The 13883-nt window shown below is 43.2% G+C and overlaps 1 protein-coding gene across 1 annotated transcript; it reads left to right on the top strand.

The window, feature by feature from the left end:
• Nucleotides 1–8263: 8263 nt before the first annotated feature.
• Nucleotides 8264–11850, top strand: LOC311036180 (uncharacterized protein; the record flags this gene model as incomplete). The annotated part of the gene is made up of 4 exons (XM_084044712.1): nucleotides 8264–8433; nucleotides 8622–9576; nucleotides 10783–10828; nucleotides 11813–11850. The coding sequence occupies exons 1-4, from the start codon at nucleotides 8363–8365 to the stop codon at nucleotides 11848–11850; spliced, it is 1110 nt and encodes a 369-aa protein (XP_083900838.1). The 5' UTR covers nucleotides 8264–8362.
• Nucleotides 11851–13883: the final 2033 nt, after the last annotated feature.

Below are 13883 nucleotides of genomic sequence, written 5' to 3'. Positions count from 1 at the left end.
GTTTGCGCGAGTCTACTTTGGAGCGGTCGGCTCGGTGTAGCGTGAAGCCAGCCTGTTGCACCGAGGAATCCGGAATCTCCTCATCCAGCCATGTTTCTGTGAGGCATATAGCTGCGGCGTCCTTATAGTCCCTCTGAGTACGGATGAGCATAGCAAGTTCTTCTGCAAGGGAAAGTGCGACATTGTATCATATTGGTCCCTGAATCTGAACAAAGCAAACACACTACTGGTTTGAAAACACACTTAATGCGTTACTTTTGAGCGTCCTGTGTATCACAAAAACCTTAACGTTATCGGTCTCTCCACTCTCGCTTCACTTCTAACATTATCTGTCCTTCCATTGTCATGTCCTCCTCTCATCCAGGGCTATGAGTGGCTGCAGTGTGGAGGTGTTTAAGAGGATGGGCACGCTGTACTCTGAAATGAGCGTCCACGAGCGCTCTCTGGACTACTTCATCGACCTGCTGCACAAAGACCAGCTGGATGAGACCATTCAAGTGGAGCCACTCACCAAGGCCATCAAATACTACCAGGTAACAACAATACAGGACCTCTAGGCTGCCATCTAGCATTTAAAACATGCACACATTGTGTGTGTGTGTGTGTGTGTGTGTGTGTGTGTGTGTGTGTGTGTGTGTGTGTGTGTGTGTGTGTGTGTGTGTGTGTGTGTGTGTGTGTGTGTGTGTGTGTGTGTGTGTGTGTGTGTGTGTGTGTGTGTGTGTGTGTGTGTGTGTGTGTGTGTGTCTCTCTCTCTCCATGGAAAAACTGTGCATGTGCCCGGTCTGCATTAATACGCATTCAACGTATTCATGCTTGTTACTTGTCTGTAAGTTACTCACTACTGTCACCCAACGTTTCCCCCCCTGAGAGAACATTTGGCAACAGTGGCAAGGAAGAAACTCTCCTTTTAACCACTTAAACCCTATACTTAGTTGACTGGATTCCCAAGAACTCTATTCTAGATCCACTCCTGTTTTCGCTCTACACTGAAATACATCGTCATCAAATGTTTGCCCCAGAATAGGGTTCATGTGGTTATTGGGAAGAAACCTTGGGCAGAACCAGGCTCTAGAGGGTGGGCGCCCCTGAGATACAGGGGAATGGAGAGAGAGAATAAGTGCCTGGTGTGCATGGATTCAAGTTCTCGCCACGACTGATTTCAGTCATTTGTATTCCATAGAAGCCAGCATGTCTTCTATGGCATCATGTTGCGCACCTATGCTCTCAATGCGCCTGCGACTGTTTCACAAATCACACATTACGACTTGGTCATACAAACCTTTTTCAGTCGTGAGATTGTATTTTGCTTTAATCCATGGGTGTGTCTCAGTTCATCCAGAGTGGCCTGGACTGTGTGGCAGTGGCGTCGGCTCGCCTGCGGGCCTTCCTGACCGCCGGTCAGGAGAGCTCCAGCCTCTGCATCCTGCTGAAGGACCCGGACACCTCCTGCTCCGACATCAGACAGTTCTGCAAGAAGATCCATCGCCGCATGCCCGGAACGGACGTGATGGGAGCACCCGCCGCTGTCATGTTTGGACCACAGGTACACATACACCCATTCTACTGTCTGTACGGGTCAGTGATTCTCAAACCTTTGAATTTCAACGACCCCCCCCCCCCCCCTAATTTCTATGTGCACTAGGCCACAGAACCCCATTTGATGCAATTCATCTCTGGGGTCAATTCTTCATCTCTGGGAACCCCAATCTACCCTGTACAATATTTTTTCAATTAAACAAAAAGCTACTTTTTGATATAATCTTTCACTGATATATTTTTCACAATGACCATTCCACATACAGGTAAATGTTGTTTGACAACTTCTCTTAGAGTGTTTGCCCTTGACAACCGGGAATGTATTTCTTTGTGTACTTTTACAGTTAATAACAGGATTCCCACTGTCATGAATTTCCTGGATATATTTTGAAATGAGAAAAACTGTCTGCCAGGCCTGGAAAATGTTTGGAATTCATCAAATGTTTTGGAAGATGTTTGGATATACATAGTTTTTGGCTATTGATTTTGTTCATAAAAACATGTCTAACATTTCATGAAATATGTAACATGGTAAAATGCAGTGCTGCGTGAGAGCTGCCTATTATACAGAACATCACGTAACAAAAATAATACATCTACAAGCTAAGAACAAACGTTGTTAGCTTGTAGATCTGTTCTGTCATGTGACGCCTTTGCTCGAGGTCTGTCTTGGGGCATTGATGGAGTAAGAGCCTCATTATTGCCACCATACGATTGATATAGGCCTGGAAATAGGGTGAAAAAGTTGTGAAACATCTTGACCGGCAGAAATACATCTGCTTTGAGGGACCACTGTCTTTTACATCATTTCTGGAGTGTGGTGAGTGAAACATTGTTCCACAGCATGCCCTATGCCATTGATGGTGTACAAATGATTGGGGTCCATTTGGTTCCATTTTTACACTGTCTTAACATTGATTTTACAATATAAATTGGGGTCCCAGAGATAGACATGCCATTAAATGGGGGTCCTTGATATTAAAATGGTTTGGAATCACTGCTAGAGCCGTAAAAGTCTTCTTATTATGGGGGTCTGTGGACTAATTGTCAATTTGGGGGGGTCCTTGACATGAAAAATTGAGAACCACTGTCATATGCAACAACATGCTGGGTGTACAGTAACAAGGCACAATCCATTTTATTTAGGATAGAGTGATTCAATGTCTTCAGTAGGGCTGTCAATCTTCCTCATATGATTGAATTTTCTGTGGCTATTTTAATCCATTTTTATGACACATTAATACAAATTAAATCAATTGCACAACAGATTTATCAATAAGCTTGTGCAATCTTGTTTTGTCTTCAGTTGCCAAGACATTTGAAATTCCTAGTACCTCAGACTTAAAAGTCTATGATGACTTGAACACTGAAGTTGACGAGGAGGCGTTTCAGTTTCTTATAAAGAAACCAGACCTTGGTGTGTTGGAGATTTGTTCACCCCAAGACCCAAATCCTGAAGGTGTCTCTGTCTCTGTCTCTGTCTCTCTCCTCTTTCCCCCGACACGGTCGAGGCAGAAGGCCCCCACCCTTGAACCTAGGGTCTGCCTGACGTTTCTTCCAGTTAAGAGTTTTTCGTTGCCACTGTCGCAAAAATTGCTTGTTCAGGGTGGGATTGTCGGGTCTCTTCTCTACATGTAAAGTGTCTTGAGACAACTTGTTGTGATTTGACACTTTAATAACATTGAATTGAATTGAATTGAGTTCTGTTGCTTATCAACATGGAGCCTTATAGCCTCATCCATACAGTCCTGGCTAACCTAAAATGTCACACAGGTATATTTTTGTACTTTGAAATGATCTTTGTTTCTATACGCCCAATGTAAGTAAAAGAGAGAAAGTGTCTGAGGAAGAACTTTGTTGGTGTGTGGATCCTTCCGTATCTAATGTGAGCTTTTTACATTACACTTGCCACAAACATTCCTCTCTTGCTAATCACACTTGTTATGTCAACATTATTGCTAGATTCAGTGAGCCCCTCTGCAAGCAATTCCATTCCAATTTCCTTAAATATACTTGGCCACCAAATGTAGTGGCCTGTAGGACCAGACTGAGGAACTTGAAGGGGTCCTTGGGGGTGTTCCAGGGGGTCCCCAGCTTGATTGATTGCTAGGAACCAAATGGACCCGTAGTGGTCCATTTGGTTCCATTTACACACTCAGACTGATGCCTTGCCATGTAGATTGGGCTCCCAGAGATGAGAATCGTATGAAATGGGGGTCCGCGACCTCATGCAAAACAAACTGGGGGTCCTCAAAATGATAAAGGTTGATAATCACTGCGCAAAAATCTATGTACACGTTTTTCTTAATGGTTTGTATCTGTCTCTCTTTCTCTCCCATCCACCCCTGTCTCTCTGTCCAATGGTTCCTCGCTGTCTCTCATTCTTTCTCTCTCTCTGACTCCTCTCTCTACGCCACACTCTCTATCAACCCTATCTCCCTGTGTGTATCTTTCTCTCCCACCTCTACCGGGTTCCTCTCATCATGCTGTCCCTCCAGGTACAGACGGCGCGGCCTCCAGCTACCATGTCAAACAGTTGGAGGAGCAGAACGGCAGGCTGAAGGAGGCCTTGGTCAGGTCAGTCAAAATGTTTACATCTGTTTAAAAACAACAGCAGTTGACCCAATTGGTTTCCAATCAGGAATGACTTGCCAACAGCATGATAGTCATAATAACCATTATCCACACAAGCAAGTGGTTTAAAAATAAACCACTTGACTTAAATGATATGTATGTGTCCTCTGCTGCCTCGGACACACGCACATTGTACTTTTACAATAACAAGACATAGTCTGGTTATGGCATTGCCTCCCTGTCAAATTGTAAGCAGAGTTGTACCGATACTTGTATCGGAAAAACTGCCGATACTGCCTAAAATGCTGGTATCTGTATTGGCGAGGATGCCATTCCGATACCACATAAATTACATGATATTTCATTCATATTTTGATTTCTTCAATTGATGTTGCATGACTGTTTTATACTCTTACTTGTACTATTTACCTGAGAGTGTACAAATGATATACTCTCAGACCTGTAAGGGTCTATTTGGAACCCCCTCAAGGAACCCAGATGGTCCCTGAACCCCACTTTGAGAACCACTGTCCTAGATTTGTTTAAATGAGATGCGCAAGTTATGGGGATCGGTAAGGGAAAAAATGGTATCGGTTACATCTCTAATTGTAAGTTGTTAACCCCCCTGTTATGTTCACAGGACGCGTGACCTGTCCTCGTCAGAGAAGCAGGAGCACGTGAAGCTGCAGAAGCAGACGGAGAAGAAGAACGTGGAGCTGGACACTGTGAGGAGCCAGAAGGAGAAACTCCAAGAGGACTAGCCGAGGCAACTATCGATGAGCTGAAAGAACAGGTACGGACAGTTAGAGGTGCTATAGAAGTGGAAATTCTTTAGGAGGGATTATCTCAGTTTGGACTACAAGTAAGACGCGCGAACGCTGGAAGCGAACGCAGCTCGAAAATATTGTGTATTTACGGACTTTGTGTGTGTGTGTGTGTGTTTGTGTTTTGACTGTAGCTGCACTCTGGCGCACTCTGTTGGCCGCACCCAGGCAGTGCACTGCACACAGACACACAGACACACACACACACACAAGCCGAGCAGACTGTCATAGTAAGCTCCACTTGGGCGGAGGCGCGCCTCCTTCCGCGTTCGCAATTATAGATAACAAGATTAAAATGGTCACATCTTCTTCAAATGTGTTCCAATTTCAATGAATGATACATCATATGAAAGCTTATATTCTGTACTTCAACAATCTGTAATAAAATGAAAAATGAAAAATGACTACTTGATGCCTAAAGCACTGTACCCGCTCACATATCATAAAATTAGGTTAATCATTTCTGGATCCTAACATTATTACGATATTTATCAATTCCGATTCCTTCATTTTCATGGGTACCTGGCAGTTTGGATATGGTTCCTAACTTCTATACCCAACCTTGACTGTGTGTCTTCCAGGCCATCGAGATGGAACTGAGGAAGATGGAGGTGGGCCAGGCTAACCGCCAGGTGTCCCTCCTCACCGCCTTCATGCCTGAGTCCTTCCTCCGCCATTGAAGGAGACCACGACTGTATCCTGTAGGCCGTATTGTCTACCCCATTATCGTTCAGTTTCGTTCCCATCAAGTGGATCTGAATAATCTCTGCTTCTTAAAAAATATTTATTGGTAGTAAGTAAGAAAAAAAAGTAACGACATCTGACTCGGCGCAGTATTTATATAATTAGAGTTTAAAAGTCGGTACTATTTTCTTAGCAGCGCAGTAATACTTTCAAAGAGGTGGTGCGGTTTTTGACACGTGATTCCCGTTACAACCAATGGAGGCGCCTCTTCCGCCTCAGCATTTCCCACAACAACTACCATGGCAACGGTTACATCGAGCACGAGCAGCGAGGACTCCGAGGAAAACAAACCAAAACAAAGAAAATATCATTCAAAATCACGTAAAAAGGACTCTAAACGATGCTATATGCATTCTATGTCTGTCCAGAGGGAAGATGTCGTCTGGGATTTTACAATGATACGGTGGGATACCTACAGAAACAGCATCAAGCGTTGGCTTCCTCTGCAGGGTGAGAGTAAAGAAGTTGCAGAAAGTTATAAACATTGTGTGGATGTGCCTTTCGACCAGCATCCCGAGGACGCTGGGTTTCACATAGCGTGCTACAATCGTTTTAATGACAAAAAGCGTTTTGTAGCGGCCGAAAAAAGCGCCACACAGACGTTGGAAGTTCCCGATGCAGACGCGGGTCAGTCAGTCCCTTCGGCCAGCACCAGTGCCGACGGAGCCACATCTGAAACCCCCCGAAAGAAACTTAGGTCCAGGACAGGTTTGCCTGTGGCTTCTGCTGGCCCTGTTCTTCCAGCGTTATGCATCATTTGTAAAAAAGTGGACAAGTACATCACTGTGGCAGGCAAACGCACGAAGGATCAACTCTCAAAAGCAGAAACGTTGTCTGCAGGTAAGAGACACACAGACACACACACACACACACACACACACACACACACACACACACACACACACACACACGCAGAACTGTTGTTTAATGTTTATAACGTGGATAACAATGATTTCGCGGGACTCTCCGGACCCCTTGGTGGTCCTTGAACCCGTTGCCCCCCCCCCCCCCCCCCCCCCCCCAAACACATGCGCGAGGGGGTGGGGGCACACACACAGACATGAGACTGAAATAATTCGCAATATGGGCATGTAAGAGATTTTAAACAAAACATGCATGTCAATTTTGGACTGTCAAATATTGATTTGTCATTTTATGATTATATGGGTACATTATATATTTTAGGACTATATGTAGGCCTATCATTATAATATCTGAGGTCTTCTTTTATTTGATGGGCTGTGTTTGAGTCCAAGGCTGGGGGGAGTAATTCACACCTTTTGTTAAAGACACAATGTGTTGGTTCTTTTGTTCAGATCAAAGATGTTGACATTTATGTGTGAATTCCTGACTGGGCAGGAACTGTTGACTATGTAACATGCAGTGGTATTTTTTGGGAAGGATATGTGCAGATAGAGAGACAAAAGCAGTGGTGGAAAAAGTACTCACATTTGTTACTGTAAGTAAAAGTATCAATACTGCAATGCATGGATATGAGTATTGCTATGAAAATGTACTTAACGTACCAAAAGTAGAAAGTACTCAATAAGCAGAATGTCCCATTTCACAGGTTTAAAAGGTAGATAATGTATACAAATATTTTGAAAATAGCAGATCTACAAGCTCACAACGTTGTGAGCTTGTAGATCAGATATTTTCAAAAGGCCAAAGTTTAAATAGTGCTTACGTGGTTAATGTATGTTTTTGATTTTTAATCAAACTAGCACATTTGTAAGGGGATGAAAATCACTGTTATATTATACTGCTTAGCATTGCTTAGTCTGTGACTCTGTGTTGTTATAGCTTGTGAGAGATAAGAGCAGGACCTACTAAAACAATAGCTGCTGATAAGGCTGGAATGCAAGGGGTTCAGGTCGGCAGGTCACAGCTGCTAGCAGTCAGTGGCCCTTTTGTTTTATGGCTCTTTAGGGGAGAGATTTTAGCAGTAGCACTAACATGTATTTACCTTCCCATGGAAAAAAAATATAATACATACATACATTAACACCACACATAGTCTTTTGTAATGATGGCAATACAAATCTGTAAAAGACACATTTACATTTATTCCATCACTGTGTTATTTACAGCCCCCCCCCCCCAACACACACACACACACACACACACACACACACACAGAGATCATTAACGTGTACTTTTTTTGTTTAAAGGCCGGTTGATGAAGGCTGCTGAGATGAAGGAAGACTTTACCATCCTTCGGCATATTAAGGACAAAGACTGTGTGGCCCTTGAGGTGCGTTACCACAGGATCTGTTACAGAGACTACTGCAGGTTCTTGACGAGGTCTACAGCAACAAGTACTGCAACCACAGACAAAGTGTGAGTTATTACATTGCATTATCAATTTGCTCACATTGCACATTTTAGTATTCTAGTAAGGCATTGAACAACAACATATAGTCTGCTTTTTGTCTGTCTGTAGATACAATCTTGACAGCACAACTCTTTGCACATGTTAAGTATTTGTGTGTGTGTGTGTGTGTGTGTGTGTGTGTGTGTGTGTGTGTGTGTGTGTGTGTGTGTGTGTGTGTGTGTGTGTGTGTGTGTGTGTGTGTGTGTGTGTGTTTGTTTTCAGAAATCAACCACCCTTTACTGACAGCTACAAGATCTTCTGTGAGAGGGTCATCCGACAGAGGCTGATAGTTAACCAGGACGTGCTGAAGATGAACCAGCTGCGAAAGATGTTTGTCAACACTGTGAAGGAGCATGAGGGTCTTGATGCTTCAGAGTACAGGTACAGTCACTCAAATACTATGTGTATGTTTGACATTCTTGGTAACAAAACCAAAATCTTCACGCTGAAAAGTTTCATTTTTTTATGTTTTTTTTTTGTTTTATTTATTTATCCTCTAACAAAATAGGCTATGAGAGTATGTTTAAACAAAATTGGTTCATTTGTATACTTGTGTTTTTATGTTGCAGGCAGGACAAATTGAAGAGGAGGTTGACCTGTGATTTCCCCCAGCTTGTTTTTCACAAACCTGCCAAGCGCAACGTCACAGAACTGGTTTATGTTGAGACTTTGGCAGCAGATAAACTGATAGACAGGCTACCTCAGGCATCAGGTACAGAAACAACAACCGAGTCACAGTCCACTGAGGTAAGCCAAGATGAAAGTCACAGTGAACACATGGCTAGTACAACATCTGGACATAACACTGAGGAGAACACAAGGACACTGTATAGTGCAGGATTGCTTTTGAAGAGGCTTCTATGTGACTCTCCTGGTATGACATGCCCGTGGCCTCCCACAGCAGAGGATTTCAATGTGTCTGAAGCAAAATCTGTTGTGCCAGTTGAACTATACAATCTAATTGCCTGGATTATAGGTGCAACAGAGGAACCAACACTAGCCTGTTATGTTGATATTCCTGATGATGTGAACCTAAAAGTGTTATCCATTTGTCAAGACATTGTGTATCTTGGTTCTAAAGGTCGCAAGCAGACCCCAAAGTCATTGTGCCTTGGTCTAACTGTTCGCCATTTAACAGGTTCATCCAATGTTCTGTCACTACTGAGTAGATTAGGACATTGTGCTTCATGGAACACAGTTGTCAGTTTAGACACTAGCCTAGCTGAACTACAACTAGTAGAGGACAGAGACAAAATCCCAAAGGGCTTCTCAAAGAAGGCACCTACAATACTGGTGTGGGACAATATTGATTTTGGGGAGGAGACACTGTCAGGTCGTGGAACTACTCACCATACTAATGGCATTATGCTGCAAAGTTCTGTCACAGAAACTGTGTCAAGAACAGACAGACAGCCACTAAAGAAGGCAGTTTACACATTCAAAGCACCGCCTAGCTTCCCTATCGAACACTACCAACAGTCTAAAAGACAAGGGCCACAGAACTTGTTTTATTGTGATGCATTTGTATGCATTTGTTTTGGTATTCTCATATTTTGTGTTTTTGGAGGGGGAGGGGGGAGTTGATATATGACACATGCTAACACACACTGTGCTACTTTAATAAATGTTTTATACCATATGTTGTAATAATTCTGACCTTTAGTGCATTTATTTTAGTCTTGTCCATTTATGGTATTCTTCCAATTTAAGGGGTCATGGTAGCATTTTGATTGATTTTCAGCCATTTTGGGCCAAGGTGTGCTGCTTCTTTTTCTACCTTTCATTACACAGTAGGTTGGGACATGTCTTGTGTGTAAAACACAAGCTTTTAGCTAAATGTACTATGTGTGTGCTCCCTTGTGCTGGGTTCCAATCACTTCAGTAGAAGCGTTTTCTTTAACTTTGCTACATTAAGTGATCTAAATTCAAATATGAGTATACTAATGCACCAATACTTGTTTCAGGTGTTAGGTACATGTATTTATGACATTTGAGAAAAAAATTGTGTTGCCAAAAACATTATAACACATTTTACAAGCAAAAACAGCAGCACAAGATTTTCGTTTTTTGGTTATTCACTATTATATACATTTCTGGCTGGTAAAAAAATACTGCAGGATTTTGTGCGGAGGTATTTTAACCCAAAGTCCAGAAGGGTATTGTCTATGCAAAAATGCATTGAAAAAGTAGATCCAAGTCGTGGGAACGAAATTCATTTTCTAGGCACTTTTTGGTGGGTCACCACACGGCCTACTGGTGCTGCTGCTCATTCCAAGGCTCATCTGCAAGGTGTGTGTGATCTGCAAAAAAACGAAAAAAATAGTCTGACCAATGCCACATGGGTTCGATCCTGATTTTGGAGAGTCCTAGACCACTAATGTTTGACCGATCTTTTGTAAAAAAAAGTATTTTAATGTATTTAACAACATAAGCCCTGTTCATACATTTTCAGAAATAGCCTATCTAAGCTCACAATGTGTCGTGAGCTTGTAGATCGACTATTTTTGTTATTGTTTTGAAAACGTTTGTTAATGTTCACTTAAAATGACATGCCCAAATAGGGACACTCTGTTGAAAGTGGTAAAACATTGGGACACATCGGCTGCATAATTACAATACTGATCGTCGACAAATAAGTAAAACAATGGCCATATATCAGCCAACCGATGTATCGCTCAGGCTCTGCTTACCACCTGTTCCCAACATGTCCGTGTGTCATTTCCCCTGCAGGCGGAGTTGATCAGCAAGCAGGCCCAGGAGAAGTTTGACCTGAACGGTGACCCCCTGCAGGGAACCGCGATGAGGGGATCCCGTGGAGAGCAGCTCAGCTTCGCCTCAGGACTGGTCTACTCCCTGGGCCTGCTGCAGGCCACTCTGCACAAATATGAACAGTGAGTGACTATCGCACATGAGAGACTAAATTGGGAATGTTGTCATTGGAGAATACCCACCATGCTAAAACTTTATAACAAGATTCCAAATAAATTAAAAGATTCTGGTAATGCTCCATGTTGCTATCCAGAACTGAACACCTTTATTCCCAATGTATTGAACATCTTCAATAAAAATTCAGTCCAATGAGAGACAACCTTTCTCGCTCGTATTTCGTTCATAAGTTTTGTCCTCTGTTAACTACTTAAGCCCTACATACTTACCGTCATACCGTATGCCGAATAGTGAAACTAGCAATTCTACAAGCTCACTACAATCTGCTATTTTTGCTGCAAGTTCAAGTATTTATTTGCCATTTCAAAACAAGTTTGATAGGAAATTGTCTTGGTACTTCCTCTCACATACAAGACAGCACAATAAACAACAGCACAAAAGACAAGAACAAAAAGAGACACAAGAAACAGAACCAAACCAGGACCAAGCTGCAGCTTTGGCACATGTATACAGTACAGACAGTAGAAGAAACGGCTTAGTGCAATTATGTAGCAATTTTTAAAGTGCATACCGTCTAGTTTGTGTTTGTAGTGCAAGAGTGTCGTTAAGGTGCCTGACTGCTTGGAGGTATGTGCTGTCTCTAAAACGGGAGGTTCTACTCCCAATGCTGCCATATCTCCTACCTGATGGGAGGAGATTGATAAGGTAATGGGCTGGATGGGAATGGTCGGCTATGATTTTTTTAGCCCTCTTCACCAATCTAGTGGGATAGAGTGATGACAGCGATGGAAGGCTCGAACCAATTATCCTAGCTGCCTGACGTGTAACCCTCTCCAACCGTGTCCTGTCCTGTGCGGTTGTATTACCGTACCAGACAAGCATGGAAAAGGTGAGCACGCTCTCAATGACTGACCTATAGAAATGTATCATAGCTGTTTTACTGACCTTGAACTTTCTAAGCTGCCGCAAGAAGTAGAGACGCTGGTGGGATTTACTGACCTTGAGGCTGGTGTTGAGTTCCCATGATAGGGATTTGTGGATGGTGGTTCCGAGGAACCGGAACGAGGAGACCCTCTCAACCTCTACTCCATTTATGGAGAGAGGAGGAAGGGAGGTTTTGTTCTTCCTCCTATAGTCAACAACCAACTCTTTGGTTTTTGAGATGTTAAGTATGAGATTATGGTTCTCACACCACCTCACCAGGTCATCTATCTCATTGCGATAGCCAGATTCATCACTGTTTGTGATTAGGCCTACCACAGAGGTGTGATCTGCAAATTTAAACAACAGGACTGAATTAGTGTGTGATTGACAAAAATATGTGTTGACAGAATATAGAAAAGGAGAAAGAACACAGCCCTGGGGGGCACCTGTGTTCAAAACCTTGGATTGTGAGATTAATTTGCCGACTCTGACAGCTTGTTTTCTGTCACTTAAAAAGTCATAAATCCATTTGCAAATGGATTGTTTAACACCCAGTTCCTGTAGGGTTTGGATCAACTTAACGCAGAACTGTAGTCGACAAATAAGATACGTGCATATACAGGCACAACCCTGGTTTCCAGATGTTGAAGGATAGAGTGCAAACACAAGGACACTGCATCGTCAACACTTCTATTTGCCCTATAGGCAAACTGATGGGAATCAAGTGAGATGCTGGACATTAATCTACACACCAGCCGCTCAAAAACCTTCATAATGACCGATGTTAAGGCAACAGGCCTATAATCATTAAGACAGGTGATGTTGTTATTCTTCTTTGGGACTGGGATGATCACTGCTGACTTAAAACAAGCAGGCACGATAGAGTGTAGCAAGGACTGATTAAAGATGGAAGTGAGGACTGGTGCCAGCTGGTCGGCACAGTGTTTAAGGGTTTAAGGGTGGCAGGCGACACGCCGTCAGGCCCTGCTGCCTTTCTGGTGTTTTGCTGGCGGAGCAGAACTCTGACGTCATGTTCTGATACAGTGGGAGGTGTGTCCCCCTGCTCTTCCAAAAAGGAGGGGGGCTGATAAACTCCACCATCGAAACGACAGTAGAACTCATTGAGCCTCCCAGGGAGAGAGGGGTCACTGTCTAGAACATGGTGCTTGGTTTTATAATCAGTGATCGCCTGCAGCCCTTGCCAAACACCTCTGATGTCATTAGCTTGAAGTTTGTTTTCAAGTTTAGCTTTGTAGGAAGCTTTAGCCTTAAGCACGGCACGTTGGAATTCATATTTTAATGCTTTATATTGCACTAAATCCCCCTGCTTAAAAGCGACATGTTTCCTCCTACAAAGCACCCTCACTTCATTATTGAACAAGGGCTTGTCGTTGCCGTAAACAGTGACAGATTTAGTTGTAATACAGACATTCTCACAGAATTGAATATAGGAGGTAACAGTGTCAGTGTAGGTGTTAATATCATCCTGGTCAGACCAGAAGTCACTCCATACTGTGGAATCAAAGCAGTCCTGTAACATGTCTATTGCTTGAGGAGACCATTTCCTGATGTGTTTTATGGTTGGTTTTTCCACCCTCAGTTTCTGACGATACTTTGGGATCAGCAGGATTGTGATGTGGTCCGACTTACCAAGAGGGGCCCGCGCCACAGCATGATACGCCTCTCGAATGACAGAGTAACATTGGTCCAAAGTCTTATCCTCCCTCGTGGGAATGTGGATCTGAGGCTTGTATCTCGGTAGAGCCTTCTTTAGGGAGACGTGATTAAAGTCACCCAGACAAAACACCACTGCATCCGGGTTGGAATTCTCCACCTCCATGATGATATTATGCAGCTGTTGTGTCGCAGATGGAGCTGAGGCATCTGGTGGGATATAAACGACAGACAGGATGATAGAAGAGAACTCTCTCGGCCGATAGAAGGGCTTACACATGAGCATCAGACACTCCAACTCCGGTGTGCAGGTTCGTGACAGTATTTTAACGTCAGAACACCATCTC

Source organism: Gymnoscopelus microlampas, assembly GCF_963454915.1.
Source record: "Gymnoscopelus microlampas genome assembly, chromosome: 20".
Lineage (NCBI taxonomy): Eukaryota > Metazoa > Chordata > Actinopteri > Myctophiformes > Myctophidae > Gymnoscopelus > Gymnoscopelus microlampas.
The sequence above is the reverse complement of the archived record's forward strand: the minus strand, read 5'-3'. Positions and strand labels throughout refer to the sequence as shown.